The sequence below is a fragment of the Podarcis filfolensis genome (assembly GCF_964270895.1).
Source record: "Podarcis filfolensis genome assembly, chromosome: 8".
NCBI lineage: Eukaryota > Metazoa > Chordata > Lepidosauria > Squamata > Lacertidae > Podarcis > Podarcis filfolensis.
Window position 1 is genome coordinate 42,324,574 of NC_139611.1, and position 27,125 is coordinate 42,351,698.

Here is a 27,125-nt window from a genome sequence, read left to right on the forward strand (position 1 = left end):
TGGAAGCTGGTTCTGTCAAACGGGTGTCTCTGGCTTCCCTCATAGCCTGCCCTGAATGAACCTCTCTTTCCCTCTCTTCCCCCAGTGGGTCTTGAACCCTTCCTCCAGGAACGGTTGTATCTCCTCTTCTCCTAATGGGGCTGTGTGTCCTGGTGGCTTCATCTGCTTTCCCTTCATGTGTTGAGATTATTTTTTTAAGTGTGTGAGAACAAGGGAAAGGCCATGGCTTCGTGGCACAGCAGCTGCTTTCCATGCAGATGGTCCCCACCATCTCTAGGAAGGACTTGGGAGAGATTTCTCTCTGAAATCCTGGAGAGGAGTAGATGGTGATAAACTAGCTGGGCTCACAGTTAAATATTTGTTTATTTTTATTGATATCCAGCCTCTTCCACCCATGCTGGGTGTTCCAAGCAGCAGACAAATACAGTAAAACACTAAAATCTTAACCACTCCTGCTGCGGCCTGGGTCATTGCTGACTGTGCCACAGGATGGTTTGGCTATCATTCATGCTTTGTTGTGTGTGTTGTTTGCCTCACACCTGGCTGAGTATATTATATGGAGGCCATTCTCTTGGCATAGTGGTGGCATTACCCGCTCTCTCCCTGGTGTGATTTGTTTAAATGGTTCTGTCATTCTAGAACAGTTTCCTGATTCCCAAGACGATCCCCTGGATGCTTCTAGGAAGCAGATAAGTGAGGCAGAAAGCAATGGGCCATTCCCTGCCCTCACCCCAGTTGCTGGCCCCCCTAGCCACCAATATTCAGAGGCAGACTACCTTTGCACATGGAGGTTTTCATGTAGTGATTATGGCCAACAACAGTCACAGGCAGGCAGCTCTTCCTCCATGAATTTGTCTAATCCAGGGCTTGGGGAGACTGTGGGCTTTCTCCAGATGTAGATGGATACAACTTCCAGCAGCCCAGGTCATTGATTGCACTGGGAGGCTGATGGGAGCTGGAAGTCCAAAGGGCCACAATGTTCCTCATCCCTCATATGATTCTTGTAAAGGCCTTGAGCCTGCTAAGAGCCCATTTTCATGGCCCAAACTGGACACAAAGTCCTTCAGTCTTTTGCCAACTATTGATTCCATAACACACTTACCTGCATATATTATAGCTGTGGTTTCATATTACCCAAGTACCTGTTTTTAGCCTATTCATTGGAAAACTGATTAAAGAGCATTAATATTTTAAGAAGAAATACAAGTGACCTTTAAATAATGTTTTTGGCATTCTGGTTTTTTAAATTAAAAAAATGACTGTGGATCTTCTGATTTGATTAGGGTTTTGTGTCTTTATTATTAATATCATCACTGATTTATTAATCATGTTCTAAATCACCACCTCAAGGTAATTTACACATAAGATAATTAAAAGTGAATTAAAACCACAAATAAATTTAAAACTAGTCTAAAACCTTAGCAAGTGGGCACTCATCTCTAGCTGGGAAAGCCTGACAGGTGAAGGAAGCTATGCCTCTGAGCATGGCAAAAGGGCCTTTTCTGACTGTTGTGAAGCTGTCCACAGGTACCTTCAAACAGGAATGAGAACACGGGGTCCCAGCTTAAATCTTTATGGAAGCTCAAACCCCAGCGCCTCTCTGCTGGAGACGCTTTCCAGCACCTTCTGGAATATTTCGCTGTCTCCCAAATTGCACAAAGTCCTTAGAGGATCTTCTACCACTCGGGCAATGATGGTCCCTGCACTGGGGGCTCCCCCACTGGTGCTCTGCAACCAGGCCCTTGCAAATCTTAGCTCCCACAACCTTCGCGAGCTCGTGTCTTGGGGTCCGGGGCTCCTAGCGGGAGAAGCAACGCGGCCTTGAGGAAGGGATGGCCAGGATCGAGCCCCATGGAGAGTTGCAACAACGGGTGGGGGGCGGGGGGGTGACTCAAAGGCGTGGGACTCAAAAGTGGGAGCGAGAAACCAAAGAGAGATTTGGACAATCCCTTTTTGAGGATGTCACTGTGAAAGCTTTATTTCCCTCTTTGGGTACTTTTTATTTTGAAAAATGCAGCCTCCAGCTGAAGCCTCGTTAAAAATGCAGAAAGCTAAAATCGCGTTAAGCAATGTAGGGAGGTGAAAGCAATTTGGAAGCGGGTGCTGAATCAAGAGGGAGGCTCCCCCTGCCAGAAAAGCGCCCCCCGCGTAACCGAAACACAGCCGTCGACTCCAAGTTTCAGGTGTGTGTATGTGAGAGAGAGAGGGGAGAGAGAGAGAGAGAGGTCCGCCCCCCTTGCAGCGATGGAGCCGCTCTCGCCCCCTGGCCGCCTTTGCAAGACCCGGGCGAGCGGGGAGGGGCCGGGGCGGTGGCAGCGGGAGCCCCGCCCGCGGAGCCTCACCTGGCGCGGCGGCTTTAAAGGCGCCGGGCAGGCCGGGCGGAGCCCCGCAGTGGTAGTAGCAGGCGAAGCAGGCGGGCGACGCGAGGGGGCCTCCTTCAGCCCAGGCAGCTCCAGGCCACGCAACGCGGGACGCGCCCGGAGCGCCGACGAGGTTTCTCTTTGCCGACGGCGGCGGCGCTTTAGCTTCTCGTCGCGGCGATGGGGCTCCGGCGGAGCTGCCTGCGGCCCCTCTTGTTTCTCCTCCTCGAGGTGAGTACCGAACTAAGCGGGTCCCCGAAGGACGGTGTCGGTAAACAGCAGATCCCGGGGAAGGAGAGCGGAGGGGCGCACCAGTGCCTTGGGCGAGATGTTGTTCCTCGAGGGGAGGGGGGCCCAGGGTCACGTTTCCCTTTCCCGCTTCCCTGAGGCTTCAGGTGCCTGACTGTCCCTCCGTTTGCCCCTCTCAGGGGGGGACTCTGCTAGCGGACCCGACGCAACCTTGCTCCGCTGGCTTCACCTCCAAAGTCTTCACCTTCGAGGTGCCGGACGGAGACCTGCCCCGGGGACACGTTTTGGGCCAAGGTGAGAAGGCGGCGGTGCGGGGGGGGGGATGCCATCCGATGACTTGCCCGGACCTGGAAGAGGACTGGGGGCTTTGCGTGCTGGGCCAGGGGAGGCGATTGCACGATTTCGAGTATTTGTCTGAAGTGAGCCCCTCTCCGTGGCGTCTAGGCGCGCTCGCGTCCCTTTTTTTGGCTGTCCCTTCTTCTGCTCTTCCCCCGGCTTTGTTGCCCCCCGAGGTCTCCTGGCTGATCCTTTCCCTGTGCTGGTGTTTATTTCGATTTCCCGTAGTATCGTTTATGGGGTGGGGCGGGGGAGAGATCCATCTCGGCAGAGCGCCTCGAGGGCTCCGGTTTGAAGATTGCGACAGGGCAGGAGAGGCGCCTTCGACGGCTGCGACGGGCTCCTCCTGCAGCCCCGGGCGCCGCTTTTCTAATCCACGGGATTAGTCTTTTTTCCGACTCTTGCAAACTGGACTGCGGGCTGACCACTGCCTCTCCGACCCCGCCGTTTCTGAGAGCTACGAGTGGGGTTGGCAAGCGCCACTCGCCTGTGGCCTCTGGCCCTTGAGGTGGCCGCGCTCCGCCCGGCGCGGCAGTACTGTTGGAGGTGTCCTGGAATGGGGGGGGGGGGCGGCGGATCTGCTTCCTTCCTGCTTACTCCTGGTGAGATGCTTTGTCCCCAGCCATTCTGCATGATAATCCTGGGCTGATGGCCCTTGATGGGCACCTGGTTGGGCCTGGGGGGCGGGGTAGGTCTTATTCCTGCGCAGCCATGTGCTCTCCCCTCCCCCGCCAGGTGCTTGTGAAGCTGTGCTGTCGGAGGGGGTCGGTGATGAGTTGGTTTTCCACAAGGTGTGGCTTGGAAATGACCAACTCAAAGGAATGGAATTCCTGGCAAGGCAATAAAGGAACTTCAGTTGTTGGGGGTTGATTCCCATAACTCTTGAGACCCTTATTACCTAGCCCGTCTTCTCATAACCTCCCCCCCTCCCTTGTCTTGCCTTTTTGCAGTTCAAATCCCAGCATAACCACGAATTGGTTGTTTTGGCATTAGCATAGTCTCTCTCATTTGCCCAACTTTCTCTCTCTAGTCCATTTTTTTTCTTCCTTATGTGCTTAAGGCCCCCAAAGGTTGCTCATGAAATGCACCCCCCCTGCTACCAGTTAACCTCAAAAAAGTTGGAGGTGCTTTGGTGGAAGTTGGCCCAAAGGGTTTGCAATTCTGACATCTGAGGGATAAATCCCCAGTGTTGCTTGTACGCAGCAAAAACAATAATTACATTAATTTTTTAAAAATCGGTTGTTTATTTTCCCAGGGATTCCCCTCCCCGATACATTATGAAAACTTGTATTCTCATACACCATAACTTATACATCTATATAACACATTACATGATCCACAAATCAGTATAAATCTTTGGAGCTGTCCTTTGGTTTTCTGAAGAATTGTAAATGAAACGAAGCTCCATCATTCTACAGTTAAATTGTTTTACTGTTTTACTGTTTCCATAGGCACCACCAAATCCATTGCCTGAATAAGCTTCAGCCAAGTTTTGCTTCTTGGTATAAGCTTACAGTGGGACAACGTGGATTTTGCTTCTATGGGGACTGAGGCTTATCATTACTCTTCATACTTACTGCTATCATTAATAATAGTTACTGATATTGTAATTATCCTGTCTTCAAATAAGTTGTCCTGGCCACTTGCCCCCCATTTTATCCTCGCAACATCTCTGTGAGGCTGATTGGCTAGGTTGATTGAAAGAGTGAAAAGCTCACCTAATGAGCTTTGCAGCTGAATGGGGATTTGAACCCAGGATTCCCCAGTCATCACTGCACCACCCCTGCCTCTCTGGCAGCTTTCCCAGAGGAGGTTGTTGTGCCCTCAAGGCTGATCTCCCTGAGCCCCACTTGAATTCCTGTAACAAGGAGCAGATGGGCCTTGGCAGCCTTTGGGCCAACAGAACTGGGCTTGGCTGATGTCCCACATTACGGCTTCCTCTGTTCCACCCACTGATGGATGAGAACATTGTGTTCTTTCCTGAAGGTGGGTGCTACCTAAATTTCGTGATAGACCCCCCCCCCAGGCACCTGCTGCATGATGCCATTGAAGTTCTCTCCATCCTCCTCCATCTTTCTTGAGGTCTGCTGCTCCAGATGATGTTGATAGGGGGGCAGGGGGGGGGAGGCAGGCTGGCCTAGCTGTTCGGCATGGCATCCTAATTGCCAGCAAATGTGTGTCTAGTTGTTTTGTGAAACAGGGACATTGTGCATGGAACAGAGGCTGGTCTGTCTCCTTTTCTCGGTCACCCCTGCCAGGAGCAGGAATCCGTTTAACTCTCTCTGTGCCAGTGACTTAACTCTCCCAGAGACCGAAACTGCCCCTTCTGCTGCAAGCAACCAGCTCTCCCTGCCTCCGCCTCCCCAAACAGAATTCCTTCCACCTGCCTTGGGGTTGGGAATGAAAGGCAGTGGCATGAGCGGTGAAAGAGTACTGGCACACTGGAGCTGGCCGTCCTCGCTCAGCAAGACCTTCCAGTGTTCGAAAGTGACCTGTTCACCCAGCCATGGCCTAATCCAACCTGCACACAGTTTGCTGGCTGGCACCCAAAGCCAATTAAAAGGCCTTGCAATGCAAATGTTTGTGTCCTTTAGGTCAGAACCTGGGCTCCCTGCATAGTTTGGTGGGAGGCTCTGTAGCCCCAGTTTCGAGTTCACAAAACTTTCATCTGATTTCCCCTCTGTATGGTGGGGAATTCTCGATTTGCCAGATTACCGGTATGTGCCAGCTCAGTGCTAGAGCACAACGAGGAAATCCTGGCTGACTTAATCTCTCTAGATTGGCCTCTGTTTCTCTGCTGCCCCAGGGAGATGGTCCAAGTTGTATAGCATTATGATTTCATTGTTTGTTGCTCATGGTAGCCTCTGGAACTTGGAGGAGGAGGAAGTTTACAGCTCCTGAAAGTGTCTATTACTCTCCAGAGTGCAACTTCCAGTAATATAGGGCAGGAATACCTCCTTATCCATGCCTAAGGTGTAACTTAAAGCCAGGGCTTGGCTATGATGCATACAAAGTAATTAGAGCTTTTGTTCATGTGCAGAGTACATTTTAATTTCAACTAAATAATTGCAGCATGTATATTTGAGACTCAGTAGCAAGACTTCCTGGCCGGTCAGTGTAGCTGCTGTGCAATCTGTATGTTTCTGCTACAAACAGATTCCTCTTTATGCTTCTGCACTCTAAAGTCTTCTTTTGTATACTGGTGATGGTGATGATATCTTACCTGCTCCTTCACCGTAGGCTCCCAGGGTAGGTTACAGCAATTCAGTATTCAGTAAAGAGTTTTAAACAAACTACCAAGTTGGTCCTGGAATGTGTGTGTATGATGTCAAGGGCCAGGGTAAACTGATACCTGACGGAAACTCATCAGAACACTTTGGCAGTTGCGAGTGGATTAGCTGAAATTACTGCAGCATCTCTCCGCCGCCCCGCCCCCCAGTTTTATCAAAGCTGTTATGCCGATTTGCCTTCTGTTGCAAACCTTCCTTCGAAGGTGGCTCTGTTCAGCCTTGTCCTCCATAGGACAAGGAACCTTGGTGGGTTCCTGGCTGTATTCCCTGCCCCTTCTAGAATCTGCCTGGTGTTTACTGAGTTGCTGAAGGAGGGTTTAATCTGTTGTAGCTGCAGCTCTCCTCACCTCTTTGCACAGCTTGACCTCCATAATGGAGGGGCCTTGAGATAAGAGCGCAGAGGGAGAGAGGGGGGAGCGAATTCCATGCATGCTGGAGAAAGGGGGAGGTCATGGTGGGGGGCAGGGCTGCACTGTAAGCTTGTTCCCCTGTTACCTGCTGTGAAGTGGGCCGAAAACTGCTTGCCCATGTGGGCACAGAAGGAGCCCCTGTGCCTTCTCTTCTTTCTCCCTTTGGGCTCAACATCAGCACCAAGGGCTTCCTGTGCCTCTGTCCCTCAGAGGCAGAACAAGCTTCTGCCCTACTGCCCAGCTCCTTGGAGGGCTGGAGTTGGACCCCCAGTCCAGAGCCGAGTGAAATATAAGAGGTTAATTGCTAACTCCTTCGTTCTTGTTGAGGTGTGGCTGGCCGGGGATTAACTGCTCCAGTGACTGCACTGACTCAATGGCTGAGTTACGGCTTCAGGGGCAGGTTGCAGGATGTGATGGGGCCCTGCCTGCTTCTTCAGCCCCTGCTGTGCGCTCTTAAGAGGCCCCAGCAGACCTTTTGGTTCCAGCCCTGCATGCGCGCGTGACCATTAGGAGCCGCCTTGCTTGTGGAAGGAGGCATGGCAACCCACTTGCTTTCCTCTGCTGCTGCCAAAGCCTCTTGGGGAAGGGAAGAAGGAAGCTATTTCCAGTAATGGCATACAGAGGGGTCTCTGCTAATGGCTTTGGGGCGCGTCAGATTCCACTAAGTGATGAGAGCTCAGAGATGGACTGAGATGGCTTTGACCTCCAAACCTTTCCATGTCTGATGTGCACAGAGTTGGAAGAGTCTGTTCTTTCCCAGCATAAATGCTGGTGCTTGTTCCAGAGAGGTCACAGCTAAGCAGGCGCATCTCTGCAGCCACAAATCTCCGAGCTGGGAGGAGGAACCGCAGTGGGAATTACCCACTGGTATTCCACACTAGTCCTACTCTGAGTGGACCCTTTGAAGTTAGTGGATGCAAGCAACATAGGCAGGCTCATTGATTTCAGTTGGTCTCCTCTGAGTAGGACGTAGCTGAATGCAACTCATAGTCCTGAATGCCACCGTTGGCAATGGGTCTTTGCTCTGCATTTTAGGACCAGTACAGGGTGATTTTGATGTCTTGAGGTACTTTTAAAAGATAAGCAAATTTGTTATGGCATACAATTTTTTGGGTGTGTGCAAATTTATTAATGAAGATAAAAGAAAAAGTGGAAGGGGGGTTAAGGGGGGAACAACAGCAAACAAAAAGGGCGTCTCATGTTGACAATACAAGAACCATCATACATCCATCTTTCTTTACACATATAGCTCAGTACATCTCATCCAAATGTCCAGTTTGCTGACTCAAGTTCAGTTGCTGCAAGGGCCTGGAGGCCTCCAGACTGTTGAGTAATAGATGGTATTTGTGTTTCCAGGCTTGTTATGGCATAGCTTTGCATGGAGGAAAGTCTGCTTGACCAGATGCATGGATGTTCTGTCACGCACATTTTGCATCTGATTTATTGAATTCTGATCCTCAAGCACTTCTGCCATAACTGACTAAGGTGCCACAACACTACTTGCTTTTGCTGCAGCAGGCTTGACACACAGCTGCTACCTTTCTGGAACTTGGTACTTCTATTCATGGGTTTCACACGCAGTTGCTGATGGCATCATCGCACGGCTCTGTGGGTTCTCTGTGTTTTGTGCAGCGTTGCCTCCGGGGCTGGCCCCAAAACATTTTGCTGCCTGAGTCAAAGGACAAGATGGTGCCTCCTCTCATTCTAGGTGCCAGAACCAACCAGGTGGACACTTGAATCTTACTTCAGCAAGAGCAATGGGGCCATGTTTTCTACTGAGCTGCTCAGAGTGGCTGGGGCAACCATGTCAGATTGGTGGCATATAAATAATAAATTATTATTATATTACTGCAGTTGAAGGCAGGAGGCTAGCCGAGGCAATGTAGTGGCAACCTCATAGAGCACACAGCTCTGCCCACTCAGCACCCATCAGCATTTACCGCCTGAGATGACTGTTTCCCTCTGCCTAACAGTAGGGCCAGTCCTGGCTGTTGCCATCAGTGGTTTGAAAGCTCTCTTGGAATATTAATGGCTTTCTCTAGTTCAATAAAGAAAGGAATTGTTTCATTTAGGGTCTCATTTCAGTTGTGGCTTTAGATACTCCCACTGATGGGGCATGACTCATGAGCCCTTCTGCTCTTCAGAGCCTCACGGTTGTTAATGGTGTCTGCTAATTACTGCAGGCTTTTCACTGTCTCTCAACAGGGCTTGTCAACAACAGTCAGATAAGTGTAGTTGCAAAAAGTCACTTGTATAATACTATCACTAATTGTCATCAGGGATTCTCCTGATCTCAGAGTCATTCTAGAGCTGTTCAAGCCCCTCTTGTACCCTCCAGATGTTTTGGGGGCTGCAGTTTCCCTCGGCCCCAGCCAGCATGCCTGTGTCATAGTTCTAAGGAGCTGGAAAGGACCAGGTTGGAGGAGGCTGTTGTAGTTTCTCTAGTAGTTTCCCTGCAGCACAACCAAGTGTGTGGCACCTTGAAGACTTAGCAGGCTTATTGTGGTGTCAGTTTCTATAGGTCAGGACCCACTTCTTTAGATTGTCTCAGCCTTTATACAACCAACCAGTCACTGCATGCTGCAGATACCTTCTGCAGATACCCTCTTCTTAGGAAGTCCATTCCACAGAATGTAGGAAGTGGGCCTTTAGTGTTGTGGCACATGCCCTCTGGAAACCTTTCCCCTTGAATAATAGACTGGCAAAGTCCCTGTTGTCTCTTCTGCACCTACTGAAGATTTTCCTCTTCTGACAAGAATCGTAAGTTGAGATCTTTTCTGAGCACCTTTGGGAAGAAGCTTGAGATATAAATTTAATTAATAAAAGAAGAATAAATAAGGTCAAATCTGGTGCAGCTGGTGCTTTCTTTGTTGGCTCTGCCTGTATACAGAGGGTAAGAGGTTCATAAGCTTCCATGGGCCATTCCACACCCCATCTCCTGCTTGGCATTTTGTTTCGTTTCCTTATACAGTCTTACCTTGGTTTTCGAAAAGAATCCATTCTGGAAGTGCATTTGACTTTCAAAAACCAAGGTGCGGCTTCCGATTGGCTGCAGGAGCTTCCTGCACTCAATTGGAAGCTGTGTCGGGTGTTCAGCTTCCAAAAAACATTCACAAACCCGAACACTTACTTCTGGGTTTGCGGCGTTCAGGAGCCAAAATGTTCGAGTCACAAGACGTTCGAAAACCAAGGTAGAACTGTGTTTATATCCTGCTTGCCTTTCCTCGTGAAACTAAAAGCTACCGTATTTTTCGCTCTATAGGACGCACTTTTTCCCCTTCAAAAATGAAGGGGAAATGTGTGTGCGTCCTATGGAGCGAAGACGCCATAGCCCTGCAACCCTCTCCCGGCTGGAGAGGTGTCGCGCGGCTATGGCAGGAGCCTCCATAGCCGCGCGTCACCTCTCCACCCGGGAGAGCGTGCGCGGGGCTAAAGCAACCCCCCGCGACCCTCTCCCGGCTGGAGAGGTGACACGTGCCCATGGCAGGAGCCTCCATAGGCGCGCGTCACCTCTCCACCCGGGAGAGCGCGCGCGGGGCTAAAGCAGCTCCCCGCGACCCTCTCCCGGCTGGAGAGGTGACGCGCGCCTATGGCAGGAGCCTCCATAGGCGCGCGTCACCTCTCCACGCGGGAGAGCGCGCGCGGGGCTAAAGCAGCCCCCCGCGACCCTCTCCCGGCTGGAGAGGTGACGCGCGCCTATGGCAGGAGCCTCCATAGGCGCGCGTCACCTCTCCACCCGGGAGAGCGCGCGCGGGGCTAAAGAAGCCATAGCCCCGCGACCCTCTCCCAGCTGGAGAAGTGACGCGTGACTATGGCAGCAGCCTCTCCGCTGCGCCTTTCCGCTGCTCCCTGACCTGCTCTTTGGGGCTGGTGGTGGGCTTCCCCCCGCCAGCCCCAAAGAGTAGGTCGAAAGGAACCTGAAGCCTGGAGAGCGAGAGGGGTCGGTGCGCACCGACCCCTCTCGCTCTCCAGGCTTCCAAGGTAGCCGCCTGAACGCACCTTAAACGGCACCTTGTTTTAGAGCGGGAAAACAAGGGGGGGGAAATTCTCCCACTCTCTGCGCAGCGCCTCCTGCCACTTCGCTGAAGGGGCGCTGGGCAGAGAGCGGAATAATTTTTTCCCCTTGTTCTCCCCCCTCTAAAACAAGGTGCGTCCTATTGTCCGGTGCGTCCTATGGTGCGAAAAATACAGTATATCCACGGGCTTCCCATCCAGGCTCTGCTTAGCTTCAGCAAGGTGGTGGCCTCTGTGGTCAAGAACCTGCCTTGCATGCGGAAGGTTTCTGGCTCAACCCCCAGCAGCAACTCCAGGTAGAATTTCCTGCCTGAAATGGTGGAGAGCTGCTGCCAGTTGGTGTAGACCAGGCACCCCCAACCTTTGGCCCTCCAGATGTTTTGGACTACAATTCCCATCATCCTTTTAGCTAGGAACCACTGGTCCTTTTAGCTAGGAATCATGGGAGTTGTAGGCCAAAACATCTGGAGGGCCACAGGTTGAGGGTGCCTGGTGTAGACAATCCTTAGCTAGATGGACTGTTGATTTGACATCGTGTAAGGCAGCTGCTACCTATGTTCCTCTGCAGCTTCAGGCCATACCCTGGGACAGCATGAGAAGGAAACCAGCCTGCCCATCTCCTTTGATAGTCTTCATCCAGGTTCCATAATACAGGAGTAGGCAGACGCTGGATCTATTAGTAGATCTCTGGGGTCACTTGCCGTACATTGGCAAAGTGCTCTTGCTTCTTCCAGATGGTACAACAGCAGCAACTAAAAGCCTCTTTCTAAATTCGGCTGTCTTGAGGGAGCGGGTGGAAATGAGGAGGGAAGACAGGAGTTGGTTTTTGTGTGGAAAAAGCTTGAGACTCAGTTAAGGAACTGAAAACACATTCCTGGGCTGAGCATATGCACTCAGAAAAAGTGCCATTTACGCTTAAATCTGTTTGCCTACCCCACTGGTCCCCCCAGAAGGGGGAACCTGCTGTGGTTCTGGAGATGTTGTTGAGCTTCCGTCAGCTCCAGCCAGCATGACCAACGGTCAGGGCTGATGAGAGATGGGGTCCAACAATATCTGGAGAAAGGGCACCATCTCTGGACTATTTGACTTCAGTTGGTGGATCTTGGGTGTCTAGTTTAAACAATGAGAAAGGAACAAGAGAAGGGTCTAATGTAGCCTTCGTCAACCTGGTGCCCTCCAGCTCCCATCAGCCCCAACCAGCACGGATGGGAGTCATGGTCCACAGCATCTGGGGGGCTCAAGGCTGTCAAAGGCTGGTCTAAAATGGGCAGTGAAGCTCATCCTTGAAATGGCATAGAGTAACTTCTCTCCAACAAGCTCAAATACCGGTACTTATCCCTTCCTATGGCTGACTCATAAGCCACATGATTGAAAGCAGGGGCTATAAAGAGGCAGTGAAACTAGTTTGGGCTTTTATGGAAATCTCAGGAAGTGCATCATGCATCTAATACTGCCACACAATTTCCTGGTGGGAAGGGCTTCTTTTCCCAGAATCCAGAGCCAAGGCCCTGGCTGCTGCTGCTGCTGCTGCTGCAGTCGATTTAGGGTGTGTTGCGGATGCCTGCACTGATGACACCAGAATTAATGTGTTCGGAGGCTTTGCTAGTTGGCTGGAAACAAGAATATGGGGAGAGGCAGACTAATGTTTGAGGTGTGTGCACTGCCTCACCTTGTCCCCCTCAACATTTGAAGCAAAGTAGGATACATAGTAGTGGCATCCTGGTGGAATGGGGATTTTGACTTGTTGTTTATGGGGTTCTACTATTTCCCAAAACCTATGTTGTGTTTGTTTGGATCTCACCTCCCCGGAATTCAAAATGCTTCAATATTCTTGTCTTAAGTACAGGATGCAAAGCCCTTTTTAGCCAGGGAGCCAAATTCCCTTCTGGGCAACCTTCAGAGGGCCACATGCCAGAGGTGGGCAGGGCCAGTGGTAAATGCTGGCAGAGTAATTAATGAAAATTTCACAGTGGGCTGGTTTTTGCACACACTCCTCTATCCTGCGTCCCATACCCAAGGCATTCACGGTCAGAGTTTTGCCAGCCAGGCAAAAATATTCAAGGAGGGTACAAAGCAGGGGCAGTGACCTGAGGACAGTTCTGAGGGCCAGACAGAGGCTTGGGGGGCCACATTGGCCCTGGCCTGAGGTTCTCCACCCCTGCACCAAGACGTTGGAATACAGTTTGGCCAGGCGTGTGCATGTACATGCGGTTGTACACACTAGAGCCTCCCTAATAGCTATCCAATTTCTATTTCTTGGAACTGGTGCAAAGTATATTTTGTTCTCCTGTTGGCTGGACAATCAGGCTTCTCAACTTGTCTACACTGATGCAAATGTTGCTGCTATCACTCCCTGACCATTATTTTTTTGGGGTATGGTGGGGTCTCCATCTTATGAGCTGCAGCTGAAATATGAGGCCAGGACTGGGAGCAAAGTGGACACTTTGTTGTTTGCATTGGGAAAATCCAGATAATTTGATGATGACAAGCGGCCCGCTTTGTGACTGGGTGTGGGTTCAGTCCTGAGCAAGAGGGGAGCCCCTGGCATATTTTGTTTAAGCCGCGGTGGGCTTCTGCTTCCAAGGCCAGTCAGTGGAATCTGTTCTGGCACGCACAGAGGGCTTGGCTGCTTGCTACATCAGCAGAGCAGAGTGCTCTAATCAGTCTGGACTAAGCCTGGATTTCTCCTGCTGCTGCTGCTGCTGCTGTTGCTCTGGCCGGTGCTGCTCAAACACCCCCTTGCTCTGCAGGGGCTGTGCAAGCAATTCAAGGTTCTTTGAGTGCCAATCCATTAAAGGGCAAACAAGACCCCTCCCATCCATTTGCAAGACGCTCTCTTGAATGCAGTTGAGATCTTTCAGTGCTTCCCTTCCTGGGCATGGCTTATCAGCAGCACATTCCAGCTGTCCTCCTCCAAACTCTTGCCCCCTCAATTAGGAAACTTGTTTGCACATGTGCCGAGACAGGTCAAAGTTTGGCTGGCCCTGATAAGGGTTGCTGATGCTCAGGGGGGATCTAAATAACTTGGACTGTGAGCTGCAGCTGGCCTGGAGGATCAGTCAGGGCCAAAATACCTCTCCTCTAGGGGTAAGATTTAATTCTTAATGTTATTGAGTGGAGCTTTTTCCTGCTAGGCTAGGATCCAGGCTGACGCAGCCTCTTTTCCTTCTCCCTCTCCCTCCCTCCCTCCCCAACCCCCCAGTCCAGTTTGCAGACTGCCAGGGATGGAAGCTGGCCTTGTACACAACAGAGGATGCCAACTTCCAGGTGCTGCCCAATGGGACGGTCCTGGTGCAGCGCCAAACGCGGCTCCATGAGCAGGAGACGACCTTCGCTGTGCATGCCTGGGATTCCACGGGTACCAGATCCTCCTCTGCCTTGGTGACTGTGCTGGTGCGGAACAAAGGCCCTCCTTCTCCAAAGGTAGTGTGCAAAGCAGCTGGCAGGGGCCTCGGGGGAGTGCAGGTGGCAGGCACCATGGCAACCTTTGTCCTTTGAGAATGGCTGCTGTGGTGGAAACTATGCTAATAGGGCAAGGCTGTACCTCTGCAGGTGGAATACACCTCTCTGAGGAGGGGCTCCGTTTGCCACAAGGAGGGAAACTCTTCCTGCTACAGAAATAACTCTGGATTTCCCCACAGCCTTCATTTGCTCTAGCTTCTAATTCTGTTGCTCTTGGGAGCTTCTTTTTTGGTGTTTTCAAAACTGGCTCCTTTTCTGGGTTTTTGCAGAGAATTTCGATGGGTACTTGCTCTCCAGAGGAGGACATTTGGCTTTCTTTGGAGGGTTAGAATTGTACAGTGGTACCTCAGGTTACATACACTTCAGGTTACAGACTCCGCTAACCCAGAAATAGTGCTTCAGGTTAAGAACTTTGCTTCAGGATGAGAACAGAAATTGTGCTCCGGCGGCACAGCAGCAGGAGGCCCCATTAGCTAAAGTGGTGCTTCAGGTTAAGAACAGTTTCAGGTTAAGTACGGACCTGAGGTACCACTGTATATAGAATTCCCTATTCTGAAGCTGCCGGTAGGCTTAGCTGGGCCAGCTGCTACTGGGGGGGGGGCTGCTGTCAGCTGTTCTCAAAGCAATTGACAGCGACCTCCCCACATTGCTGGCCTTGCAGCCTGCAGTGCTAACAGACCTGCCACCTGCCTTCTTTCCTTGTTGATAGTTGGATAGGATATGGGTTCAGTCAAGGCACCAGAATAGCTCCTCTTACTCTGCTCTGTTGTTTTTGCTCAGCCTTCCCCAACCTGTGGGCTCCCAGCTGCTGGAGCCGATGGCAGTCCACCCACACCTGGAGAGCAGCACCTGGTTAGGGAAGGCAGTTGCTGTTGCAGAGGTCTCTAAAACTCTTGGTCCCTTCTTACAGGAGGAGCTTGAGCCTGCCAGCCAAGCAGAAGTGCTGTATTTCTCCCCGGCAAAGCCTGGCCTGAAGAGGCAGAAGAGGGACTGGGTTATCCCTCCCATATCCGTTCCTGAAAATGAAAGGGGCCCGTTCCCTAAGAACCTTGTTCAGGTATGGCAGATTCCTATGGTGATGGGGGTGTCTATGGGCCTTGCCCCAGAGGTAACAAGGGCATGTGGATTCATTCCCAGGGTATCTGTGCTTAATGCCCTTTTATAATATGTTGCTTGAGGCTGCAGGTGGCTGAGCTTTTCGGATAGCGAAGGGTGCTCAGTCTTCCCGAACCAGCAGCCCTCTACGGAAAGTGAGCATCCAGTGCTTTGTGCAGCATCTCCTATCTTTCTCTCCCTGCCTCAGATCAAATCCAACCGGGACAAAGAAACCAAGATCTTCTATAGCATCACCGGTCAGGGTGCGGATAGCCCTCCTGAAGGAGTCTTCATCATTGAGAAAGAGACAGGCTGGATGAAAGTGACTCAGCCGCTGGACAGGGAGAAGATTGACAAGTATCATGTAAGGGAACTCTTTGAACTAGCACCCAGGAGACCAGGGTTCAAATCCCCATTCGGATTTGAAGCACACTGAGTGACCTCGGGGCAGTCACTGCCTCTCACCCTAACCTACCTCACAGGGTTGTTGTGGGGACTAAGTGAGATGGCAGGGGGTGGGGAGGGAAGAACCATATATGCCACCTTGAGCTCCTTGGTGGAAAAGGTGGGATATAAATGTAATAAATAAATAAATCAGGTCCCCTAATGGTTTTAAGTCTGTCTGCAGGCGTTTAGGCTGGAAGGATGTTCCTTCCATCAAATTAGAAGCAGAGGAAGGAAACTTCCAGGTCACAGAAGTGCTTTAAATGTGGCTCTCTGTCTCCCTGCAGCTTTTATCCCATGCTGTGTCTGAGAACGGCAAGCCTGTGGAAGAGCCCATGGATATCGTCGTCAAAGTCACAGACCAAAATGACAACAGGCCTGAGTTTACCCAGGAGGTCTTCAGAGGGTCTGTCTTGGAAGGGGTGACACCTGGTAAGGAGGGGGGAGGGGGTTGGAAGAGGGAGCAAATGGCATCATGTGGGTGGGGGGGAGAGGGGGCACCTCTGGGCTGGTTATGCACACTCTGTCTTCTCCTATTTGCTATCTGGCTGCAACAGTGGGTGGATTTCCCCATGCTTATAAAATTAAAAATAAAGCAAAATCTGGCACCACCACACATATAAATGTCTCTTCTAACTGGGAACTATAACAATGCTTATTTCAATAAAGAAGAAAAAGTCCCCCTCTTGATAGATAAATCAAACATCCACTTTGCAAATTTACTAATTCTGTTGGCTTATTCATTTTGGCAGCAGATTATATTTCCAAAACTAAGCCTTGATTATACAGTGGACGGGTTTGACCATTTTCATTGGATGCTTATGGCTGAAGTGGAGATTTACATATACTTTGGTGGTTGATTATGCAAGTGTGTGGTGGTGTCAGATTTGATAAGAGGCATCCTCATTCTACTTACCCAACTTGTTTCCATCCAGAAATTATTGGACCACAGCTCGCACCACTCCTAACCATTGATCAAGCCTGCTGCGGTTAGTGGGAGTTGTAGTCCACTCACATCTGGAGGCAATAAAATAAGAGAAAACTGCCCTAAGGTGTTCAAAACGCCACCTGCTCTTTTGTTTTCTAAAATATAAGCAAGCCTTGCCATGTGCTTCTGAATCTCTCAATCTAGCACAGTAGCAGATTAGATGAGAGCCAGTGTGGTGTAGTGGTTAAGAGCGGTAGTCTCGTAATCTGTGGAACCGGATTCGCGTCTCCACTCCTCCACATGCAGCTGCTGGGTGACCTTGGGCCAGTCACACTTCTCTCTCAGCCCCACTCACCTCACAGAGTGTTTGTTGTGGGGGAGGAAGGGAAAGGAGAATGTTAGCTGCTTTGAGACTCCTGAAGGGGAGTGAAAGGCGGGATATCAAATCCAAACTCTTCTTCTTCTTCTTAAATTGGTTATTGAAAACTAATTTCTTACTCCAGCCAATGACACTGTCCAGACCAAGAAGCCCTTGAAACAAAATATCCTGTCCAGGAGAAAAGGGACACTACGATTGGCTCAAACCCTTTTAAGCGTTTGGCATTTTGGGAGTTGTAATCCAAAATGCCCAGAGGGCACCAGGTTGGTGAACGATGGTGCAAGCTATGGGAGGGCTATAGCAGCTAGAGCAGAGCACCTGTGTTGCAGTTGCAAGGAACCCCAGTTTCAAGCGGAAAAAGTCATAGGCTCAATAGACAGATTTTGCTTGTCTTTAAGGCTGCTGCTTCATATGCTGGGCATTACATTCACTCTCTCCTTCCCCGCCCCACCCCCTTCTTCTTCCTCTTCGCCCTCCTCCTCTGCCATCCCCTTTGGCACCAAACCAGGCACCTCCGTGATGCAGGTGACCGCTACTGATGCAGACGATGGCATAACACAACTCAACGGTGTCATTGCCTACTCCATTTTGAGCCAGGTTCCCGAGGTGCCCCATAAGCAGATGTTCGCCATCAACAAGGCAACAGGGGCCATCAGTGTGATTGCCAGTGGCCTGGACCGAGAGGTAAAAGGCCAGCACGGGGGAGGGGGGAGCCATATAACTGGTGGAGTGGGTAATGGGCCTTGGCTGCCTGGGGGAAAAGGCAGCATTGCAGTAAGTACAGTGAATAGCTAAACTCTGGGATCTGCTGCCATAAGAGGTAGTGGCAGCCAACAATTTGGAATGGACAAATTCCTGGAGCGCTGTGTTCTTGTGATACGGCAGTATTTCTTGTGATTCCCGGCAACTGGTTTTTGAAGTGGGGACAGAGTGCTGTTTTGCTCATGTCCTCCTGGTGGGCTTCCCAGAAGAGGCATCTGATTGGCCACTGTAGGGACAGGATGCTGGAGTAGATGGGCCTTTCCACTTTAGGGCTGTCTTTCTGTTCTGAAGTAAGTACCGCTGGAGCAGAGAAGAGTTTTAGCTCTAACCCTCTTCTCAAACCTCAGGAGTCCTTCCTCTTTGGAGAGCTGCAGGATCCTGGACATGGATTCATTTTCAGGTGACTTGTAGGCCTAGGGAGGCCCAGGGAGGTCTGCTTTGCTACTCCCAGATTAGACACAAATCCAGGCAGGAGGTGTGGTTTCAAGGCTCTAGACCTGGTTTGCGTGTGTGAGAAGGTCTGCAGTGGGTGGCGTACTTTTTCCACAGGCTACAGAGTGAAGGAAGAGACGCTTTTACTCAAATGGAGCCTTTGTCAATCCGTCACTAATACCAACCACAATACTTGCCTCTTCCAGAGAGTGAGCGAATACACACTAACCCTGCAAGCAGCAGACCTGGATGGCGATGGGTTAACTGGCACCGCAGTGGCCGTGATAGAAGTTGCAGATGTAAATGACAACGCACCAGAGTTCAAGGAGCCAACGGTAGCAATCCTGCATTCTTTGGAGCAACTACTGGGGGGGGGGGCTTGGGGGGAGATGCACAGGACATTGGGGTGTCTCAAGGGGTCAGACAATGCAGCAGCTCCTCTAAATTCTTAGGGTTTTGTAACTGTTGTGTAGACAACTGCTGCTTATAGCAACCCCCATTGTTTTAGATCTTCCTGCTTGCAAAACGGCCTTTGGCTTATGTGGGTCAGAAATTGCATCCCAAAGCCCCAACAGGATAGGCGCACCCCTGGCTGCACAAATAATTCCAGCAGACTGAGGACTGCTGCTGACAAGGCCACTAGGAGTTTGCATACTAAGCTGAAGGGGTTGGGGACAGGTGGTTGGGTTGTGTGGTGCATGCATGATGGGCTGTGCCTTGCAAGTAGAGAGGAGCATTTCCCTATCCGTGCAGCTAACTGGGTGGTTCCACTTCTCCTAGTACACTGCAGAAGTACCAGAGAACGAAGCAGGGCTGGAGGTCGTGAGGCTGGCTGTGACTGACAAGGATGCGGTCGGCTCCCCAGCATGGCTTGCAGAGTACAACATTGTGCAAGGCAATGAGGGGAATTCCTTCACCATCTCCACTGATCCGGAGACCAATGAAGGCATCTTGAAAACGGCTAAAGTAGGTGCTGGAATGTGTGTGCTTGTACACCTACTTTATTTAGCAATTTTTTTGTGCTGCTTAATCAACAAAGTATCATTTAAGCAGTTGGCAAAGAGTTGTACAAAATATTTATGGGTAGGGTGGGGGAATAAAAGCAGGCTTTAAAAACAGTACACATTATAAAATCAGAATACAGATAAAGTCAACATTAAAAAGATATACATAATAAAACAGCATGCCTGGATAAGCTTCCCTATGTGGAAAAGGTTTTAACAGGTGTCAGAAACAGTCCAATTGAGGTGCCTGATGGATATCAATGGGCAGGGAGTTCCAGAGAAGAAATGCTGCCGCTCTAAAAGATGAATGCCTTGTAAATGTGGAATAAATTTTTGTGACACTTTTAAAGCTGCCATTTCCCATGCTAGCACAAAAGAGAAAGCAGTCAGTAGAGTACGGCTAGCATTAACAAAAACAACAACCCACTTTCTAGTTGGAAAACAGCAGTTTCATGATGGAGAGCTAGTATATATTTATTTGCGTTTTCTTAATTTTGGGGGAATGGCTTTTGGGGCTATGGGACTAATAATAAAATGCTCAGGTGGACGTGAAGATGGATCTGGGAGTTGAGTTGAAGAACCACCTCCTGATTCATTGCAAGTCTTCAGTAGATCTGTGCATTTAATCAAATATGAGGACTTAGGAACCTGTTAGGATGCTGAAGGAGCAATAGCAGCAATGCTGTAGCCCAGCTGTGCAAAACATCTGGTGGTTGGCAAAGACTGCTGTTGCCTATAGCTGCTGTCTTTGCAGTAAGGTAGTTTGCCTAGTCCAAGAGACACACAGGGGGAGGGAAGCAGATACCCTTGGCTCTAGTTCACAACAGTGATTGCTGCAGTTACCTTCCCTGGTTTTGCCACTCCTCCTGCTTCAGCCCCAGAAAATGCCACTTCCACATGTCTGGTCTTTTCCTTGTTTTTAGGGCTTGGACTTTGAAGCAAAGAAACAGTACCTGCTGCAAGTAGCCGTCACCAACCAGGCCCCTTTTGTGGTGAAGCTCCCAACCTCCACAGCTACTGTGATAATCAACGTGAAGGATGTGAATGAGGCCCCAGTCTTTGCGCCTCCCATCCACAAGGCAGAGGTTTCAGAGGACATCCCAATAGGGCAGAAAGTCACCGCATACACGGCACAGGACCCAGACAAGATGCAATCACAGAAAATCAAGTAAGCATTTTTGTTGCTGGTTGGCCAGGAGTTGAGCCTAGTGGGGTGAATAGTGTTAACAGGCAGGCAGCATTGGCTTAATGGCTCGATGAGAGGTGGGTGGAGATCAATGGGGCTGATCGCTGATAGCAAAAGCCACATCAGGCTAGGCTTTGTTGCTTCTAAACATTTCCATCTTCCAAGACCGGGATGTCCATCAATGCTCAATGGCTCCGTCTTAATAAATGGAGCCCTGGGTGCTTTAAAGGGAGGGCAGGAAATGCAGGGAAGGTAAAGTGATACCTCTTAATGGACCAGCTCAGGTTGGTGTTGAGAAATGTGCAAGTGCCGCAGAATGTAAGGAGAAGTCAGTCTTGAGTTTCAGAGCAGGCCTGCAGGCTCCCTGAATCAATAGCAGCTGGTCAAATGAGGCTGCATTTTATCTGCTTTTGAGTTCAATGCAGCAAGCTTATTGTGCTGAAGTCAAAGGCATGATGTTGGCCTGATCCAGGGAAAAGATTGAAAGCAGGATAAATTGCATCTTGAAAGATGTGTGTCTCGAGGGGTAGGGATCATTTACCTTTCCTGCTGGGGATGGGGCAAAAAAAGTATGCTGCCCCACAACCCTTTTCTATGTGGCTCACTTGTGATGCATTGTTCTAAAAAAACAAGGGAGGTAAATATTTTAGATGGTTAAGATCTTTGTGCGCACAGAAAAACTGGGAGATGAGGGAGGAGGAGAAACTTGAGCCAGCCTCTCTGGCATGCTAAATCTTCACAAGCAGTTTTTAAGGAAGAAGAGCAATGAAGCAATGTCTCCACCTGCATCCCGAAACAGGACCCATCCTAACATTGCTGTAGCAAACAGTGTGTGCTAATTAGCCCCAAAGCTGAAATTCTCAGGGGCTTTCTTGCTGGCATGCTTTATAAGACACATTCCTCCTTTTGTGGTCTCTTGGGATTTAAACGTGTTCTCTCCTGCCAGGTACTCCATGGGGAATGACCCGGCTGACTGGCTGGCCATCCACCCGGAAAACGGCATCATCACAGCCAAGAGCAGCCTGGACCGGGAGTCCCACTTTGTCAAGAACGACACCTACATGGCCATTGTGCTGGCGGAGGATGATGGTAAGCTCTGTGTGATAGGAGGGACGAGTCCCCTGCCCTGGGTCACCATCTCTTGTGGGGGAAGGGACTCAAAGGACTCTTTGTTGGCCTGTGCATCAGCCGCCTGGGAGCTTCCCATGTGAGGGGCACGTGGCTGTGGAGCTGCAGCCTCCTCACAGCCTGTCACGAGAAACCACATCCCAGACCTTGGCTGTTTATCTGTTTAGGAAGTGGAGACAAGGGCAGAGGCGGGTGCAACCCAGGCCTTCTGAAGACACAAATCAGGGGTCCCGGACAGCCTCCTGCTGGCTGACGAGGATGGGAGTGAGATGCAGCCACAGGCCACAGTGGATGGCAATGGGGAAGAGGAGGAAAATGTTCATCCACATATTATCCGGGACACCTCTTGCCCCTTCCCCACCCCACCCCACTTTCTGCTTCTCTTGAGAAGAACAGTGTTGCAAGGACTCACTTGGGGATGATATGCACAGCACCACAGCCACAACTATGCAAAAGTCTCACATTCTGTGCTTAAAAAAAAAAAAGTAGGCTAATAAACCACATTGTGCAGATTAATGCTGAATTGAGAATGCTCTTCTCAACATTGCATGCATTTTGAACAGGGTTTAATGCTCTTCAAAAGCCAAAGCAAATGGAATATATAAGCTGTGGCAGTTTGAGCATCAATCTTAAATAAAAAGCCTATTTGACTTGACATACTTAAGCATGTTTTACTTCAAGAAATCATACACAACACAGATCCTCAGAATAAATTACATTAATGCAGATAGTTGGCACAAGCCTGAATGTTTTGCACATGTCCTCATTCTGTGCATTCTGAACTTGCTGTTTGTAATTGGTAAGATTCTGGATTCCTTTATGCTTGGTTCTGTTTTGTTTTTGCAAAGAGCAACTTTTGGGAGCAGGAAGCCACGAGAGAGGGTCTGTAGCTATACAGGACCCAGAAGCTCCATCATTTGCATGCTGGACTGTAAGGGGACACTGCCAGCCTTTATTAAGGCCTATCTCTGACCATATCCATTAGAAAAGCTCTGAAACCTGTGGACATAATTTGAATGCCGGGCTCCTGGCATTCTCTGCAGAATTGTGTCTGGGAATGTGTGGCAAGTGAGTCTGGGCCAGAGTACAGCCCTGCTTCTTCCTCATTCATCTCTGTTTCTAAAGCCACCTTCTTTGCATCCTGCTCCAAACAGGAACCCCTCCAGCAACCGGGACGGGCACCCTCCTGTTGACCCTGCTAGATGTGAACGACAATGGCCCCGAACCCGACCGGCGGGAGATCATCGTCTGCAACAGCAAGCCAGTGCCCCAAATGTTGCGCATCCTGGACAAGGACCTTCCCCCCAACACCTCCCCATTCCGTGCAGAGCTTCTCCACAACTCGGAAGAAAATTGGGCTGTCGAGATGGACAACAAAGGTGGGGTGAGCAGTGGGGAGGAAATGGGGTGTCCTTCCAGAATAGCTGTCCATGGTCTGTGCTGGAACAGGAATCTTCTCTCCTTTGGCAGCAATGCCCAAGTGACTCCCTCTTCTTAGTTCTCCCTTCTCTCCTCCCCACTTTCCCCACAAGGTCTTAGCCAGCCGGAGATGGTTATTCCCTGTTCCCTTTGGGACTTAGGAATATCCCAGGGAAGCCAGTTGCCCTGGCTGGGGTGAGCTCCCCTGTCTGCACATGCTTGGAAATCCTTTTTCTAAGACAGTCTACTTGGGTAAGGTCCTACACTGTGTATGGCCGTCATTCCTTTTCAGCAGGTGCAGCTGAAGAGAATTCATTAGCTGAGTGGTAACGGAATGCTTCTTTCAGTGGCCATAATCCATTCCCAATGAGCCAACTCTGTTCCTGTTTCATTGCGCTTATGCTCTGGTTGTTCCTTTTGCAGGAGAAATTGCAACCCTGACACTGTTGCAGCCCTTGAAGCAAGAGACGTACAAAGTTTACCTCCAGCTCTTTGACAACCAGAACATGGAGCGGCTGACGGTCCTCACGGCAACTGTCTGTGATTGTGAGGGGCATACAGAAGGGTGCCCGGGTCCGCAGGGGACTGGCATTGAGGCTCCCATCATCTTAGCCATCCTGGGAGCCATTTTGGCTGTGCTGAGTAAGTGTGCAGGTCACTGTCCTTCTGTCTCTGTGGGCAGAGTGGGGGAGTGAAAGCATGGAGGGCAACTCCTTATACCAGAAGTTTTCAACCTTTCTGAGTCCACGGCTCCCTTGACCATTTTTTCTGAGGCACCCCTCTGGGGCTTGGGAGCCCAGTTATGTCACCCCTTGCCTGCCAAGCTGGCAGCATCTCATCCTTTTTCGAACATGCTCTCTTGTGGCATGTTCCCTCAGCCTCCTCTCCTCAGGAGCCCTCTGGGCAGTTGCTGATCTCTGAGCTGATCCCCTGCCGCATAAAGATGCCTTCTTACACTGCCCCACAGGGACCTGGGAAGCACCGCCTGGCTAGCCCCAGAGGCACAATTTGCCTGTGGAGCTTGTAACCAGGCTTGCTACAACAAACAGCTGTGCAAGCCTTTGGGAGGCAGAGAAGCCTGCTTCCAGTAGAATTTCAGTTCACTCTTCCAAAACCTGGTGCCCTCTCTTTTGGACTTGACTCCCATCAGCTCCAGCTTCATATAGCCATGCTGACTGGGACTGATGATAGTTGTAGTCCAAAACACCAGGAGGGGGCACCAGACAGGGAAAGGCTTGCTCCTCTGACATGAGTGCAGAAGCACCTGCTAAGATGCTGTGCTGAGTCTCTGTTTCTCTCCCAGTTATCCTGCTGCTGCTGCTCCTCTTTGTGCGAAGGAGGAAAGTGGTGAAGGAGCCTTTGCTGCTCCCAGAAGAAGATACCCGGGACAACATTTTCTACTATGGTGAAGAGGGAGGTGGCGAGGAAGACCAGGTGGGTGCCCCTTTGGCTCTATCCAATTAAAAGGGACATGAGGCAACTGAGGAGGTATCTCCTGTAAAGGATGTGCTGTGTTGCAAATGTCTGATGGGACTATAGTATCCTCAATACGTGCAATGCCCCCAAAAGACTCTCCTCCCAGAGATAAGCACGGTCTTTTGCTGAAAAACATGTTCCATCCTGTACAGCTGTCCATCCTCTGCAGCCCACAATGGGTCAGTTGGTGTTGTGACATGGTCTTCATCCTCTCCAGGTGTCTTCCCCATTTTGTTCCAGTACCTCCAGTTGCCTACCATCAACATCTAAATGGCAAGGAAGGGGAGGCAACTTCCTTGCTTTGTTGTATTCTGCAGTTTTCAAGCTGCAGATCCTCTGCATCATCTTTTCTCTCTCCTCTTCTCCTCCCCCTTCCTCTGAAAGGACTATGACCTCAGCCAGCTCCACAGGGGCCTGGATGCTCGTCCAGAAGTCGTCCTCAGGAACGATGTCCTGCCCACCCTTCTGCCAGCTCCACAGTACCGCCCGCGCCCTGCAAACCCAGATGAAATTGGCAACTTCATCCATGAGGTAAGGTTGGAGGAGGAGGGTGCTGAAAGGGAACGCCGGTCAGCAATCTGCTGCACATCCCAATGTTGTTGGACTCCAGCTCCCAGCACCCAGCCAGTATGGCCAGTGGTCAAGGATGGCGAGTTGTAGGGAGAGCCACAGGTTTGCCACCCCTGTTGCACAAGGCAAGCAAATGGCTAAAGCTTGAGTGTGCATGTCTGGGGAAACCCAGCCAGATGGGCGGGGTATAAATAATAAAAATTATTATTATTATTATTATTATTATTATTATTATTATTATTATTATTAGTTTGTCTTTTCATACTGTTCTTCAACCCCTAAATAGTTTCTAGAAGTCTGTCCTTTCAGTTTGGTACCATTGAAATTGACGGGCAGCAGCTTTTTTTGGTTTCCCAGCTGTGCTGCTGGAGACTCTGCAATCCACAGACGACTAAGACTGATTTTACACACTGATTTTACACCCTACATCTCTCACATGAATGTTTGTTCATTTAGAAATAACTATCCATTCTACCAGATTGCGATGTTTATTTCTTAAGAGAACTGCAGTTTGAGAAAAAGTTTTCCTGCACAGTTGGTTCTTAGCTCTGGTGTAAAATGTGAAATTCCTCTTGACCCTTAGAGAGATAACTGGCTGTTCTATACAGCTGAAACTATTATTATTAAGAATCACATTCCATGAGGCACCCCAAAGTTATTTAGAATATACTGAAAACATGTATAAAACTATTACATCTATAAAGGCAGCATCTCCCCTTGCTCCTGCAGAACCTGAAGGCGGCAGACACGGACCCCACGGCGCCCCCCTATGACTCCCTGCTGGTGTTTGATTACGAGGGCAGTGGCTCCGAGGCCGGCTCCCTCAGTTCCCTCAACTCCTCTAGCTCTGACCGGGACCAGGATTACGATTACTTGAACGACTGGGGCAGCCGCTTCAAGAAGCTGGCAGACATGTACGGCGGGGGCGTCGACGACTAAGAGCCATGGGTGGACTTTGTGCAGCCCAGAGACTGGGTGGTCGTGGCTGGCTCTCACCCCTGCCGTTGGGGATCTCTGCAAGAACCACATGCTCCTCTTTCCCAGCAAAGCCTCCCTTGCATTGCACCGGCTCCTGCCCAAATGCCAAACACACTGCATCTCCTCCTTGGGTCCCTGGTGGCAACACCTGAAGCCCTGAGAAGGACCCAACAGCTTCCTGGCAGAGTGTCTGGCTTCCTCTGAACTCACAGGCTGCCTTCATGAATGTGCCTGCGAAGGCTTTCTAGCCAGATGAGCGATGCTGTACATTACCTGCCTCTGAGTGCCTCTTGATGAAAGTGTCATCCCTTGCCAAGGAACCTGTCAGCATTCAGGGAGGTCTGCATTCTGTACCCTGGTTCCAAGAGAGGGTGTGTGTCAGAAGATGCCCAGTTCTTGCTGCTGGAGCTGATGTGTGTTCCACCCATATCCATTTGGTGCCCCCGTACAAGATACATGGATGGACTGTGGGATGGGGCAGGTGTGGTGCATGGGGATGTAGTAGCTGTGTGTGTGATGTAGTGGAGCAGCCCTGCCCAGACTCCTGCGATCAGCTGGGGCACCTGCTCCCCATTGGCTCAGCCCCCAAAGTGCCAGCAGTCCTCTTAGAAACTTTTGGCTGCTTTTTTTTGTTGTTTAAATAAGCATCTCCTAAGTGCTCCTAGGTCAGTTCTTTCCTACTTTTAGGTACGAAATAGACTTGGTGTTAAGCTAAAGGGTTGGACAATCAGGGTGTAAAGTTTTAATAAAGGATTTTCTTTTTTAAACATGGGTGTTTTCTCTGAGCCTGCCTGGGGTGCGTGATGGGAGAGCATCAAGAGTTGCTCAGGGATGTCCCGGGGCACCAGAGCCTACCCTGAACTGAAAAGTAAAATGTATCCAAGGGAAAAACAAACCCACCGGCCTACGTCTGTCCAGATGTTTTGGTCTACAACTCCCATCAGCCCCAGCTGTGAAGGGCTGACCCTCTAATCAGTTTTTCCCACCCACCTCTCTCATCCTCACTTTCTCTGCACCCAACTGCATTCTACTCATGTAAAAACACACTGATTTATGGACCGTCCGCGGGCCGGATTTAAAAGGCGATTGGTCCGGATCCGGGCCTTATAATAATAATAATAATTTATTATTTATACCCTGCCTATCTGGCTGAGTTTCCCCAGCCACTCTGGGCGGCTCCCAATCAAGTATTAAAAACAATAC

General features: G+C 50.3%; 1 protein-coding gene and 1 long non-coding RNA gene across 2 annotated transcripts; one reads left to right on the forward strand and one right to left on the reverse strand.

Annotated features, from left to right (window-relative positions):
* Nucleotides 1–1,279: 1,279 nt before the first annotated feature.
* Nucleotides 1,280–5,055, reverse strand: LOC310768395. The gene is made up of 2 exons (XR_014551307.1): nt 4,976–5,055; nt 1,280–3,775 (listed from the first exon to the last, which is right to left on the reverse strand). It is a non-coding gene; the product is annotated as an uncharacterized lncRNA (long non-coding RNA).
* LOC310768311 (B-cadherin-like) lies at nt 2,310–26,689 on the forward strand. Its single transcript, XM_083626241.1, has 16 exons — nt 2,310–2,591; nt 2,789–2,903; nt 13,862–14,082; nt 15,032–15,178; nt 15,425–15,580; nt 15,948–16,092; nt 17,476–17,651; nt 18,368–18,496; nt 18,942–19,127; nt 20,089–20,333; nt 21,298–21,440; nt 22,634–22,858; nt 23,322–23,540; nt 24,202–24,332; nt 24,759–24,905; nt 25,674–26,689. Exons 1-16 carry the CDS (start codon nt 2,541–2,543, stop codon nt 25,881–25,883), a joined length of 2,646 nt encoding a protein of 881 aa, XP_083482367.1. The 5' UTR covers nt 2,310–2,540; the 3' UTR covers nt 25,884–26,689.
* Nucleotides 26,690–27,125: the final 436 nt, after the last annotated feature.

Bases quoted from the DNA above. Each gene is read 5' to 3' on its own strand.
- LOC310768311 (XM_083626241.1), top strand. From the start codon at position 2,541: ATGGGGCTCCGGCGGAGCTGCCTGCGGCCCCTCTTGTTTCTCCTCCTC. The intron at 20,334-21,297 runs GTAAGCATTTTT...CTCTCCTGCCAG, and splicing joins ATGCAATCACAGAAAATCAA to GTACTCCATGGGGAATGACC. The intron at 23,541-24,201 runs GTAAGTGTGCAG...TTTCTCTCCCAG, and splicing joins AGCCATTTTGGCTGTGCTGA to TTATCCTGCTGCTGCTGCTC.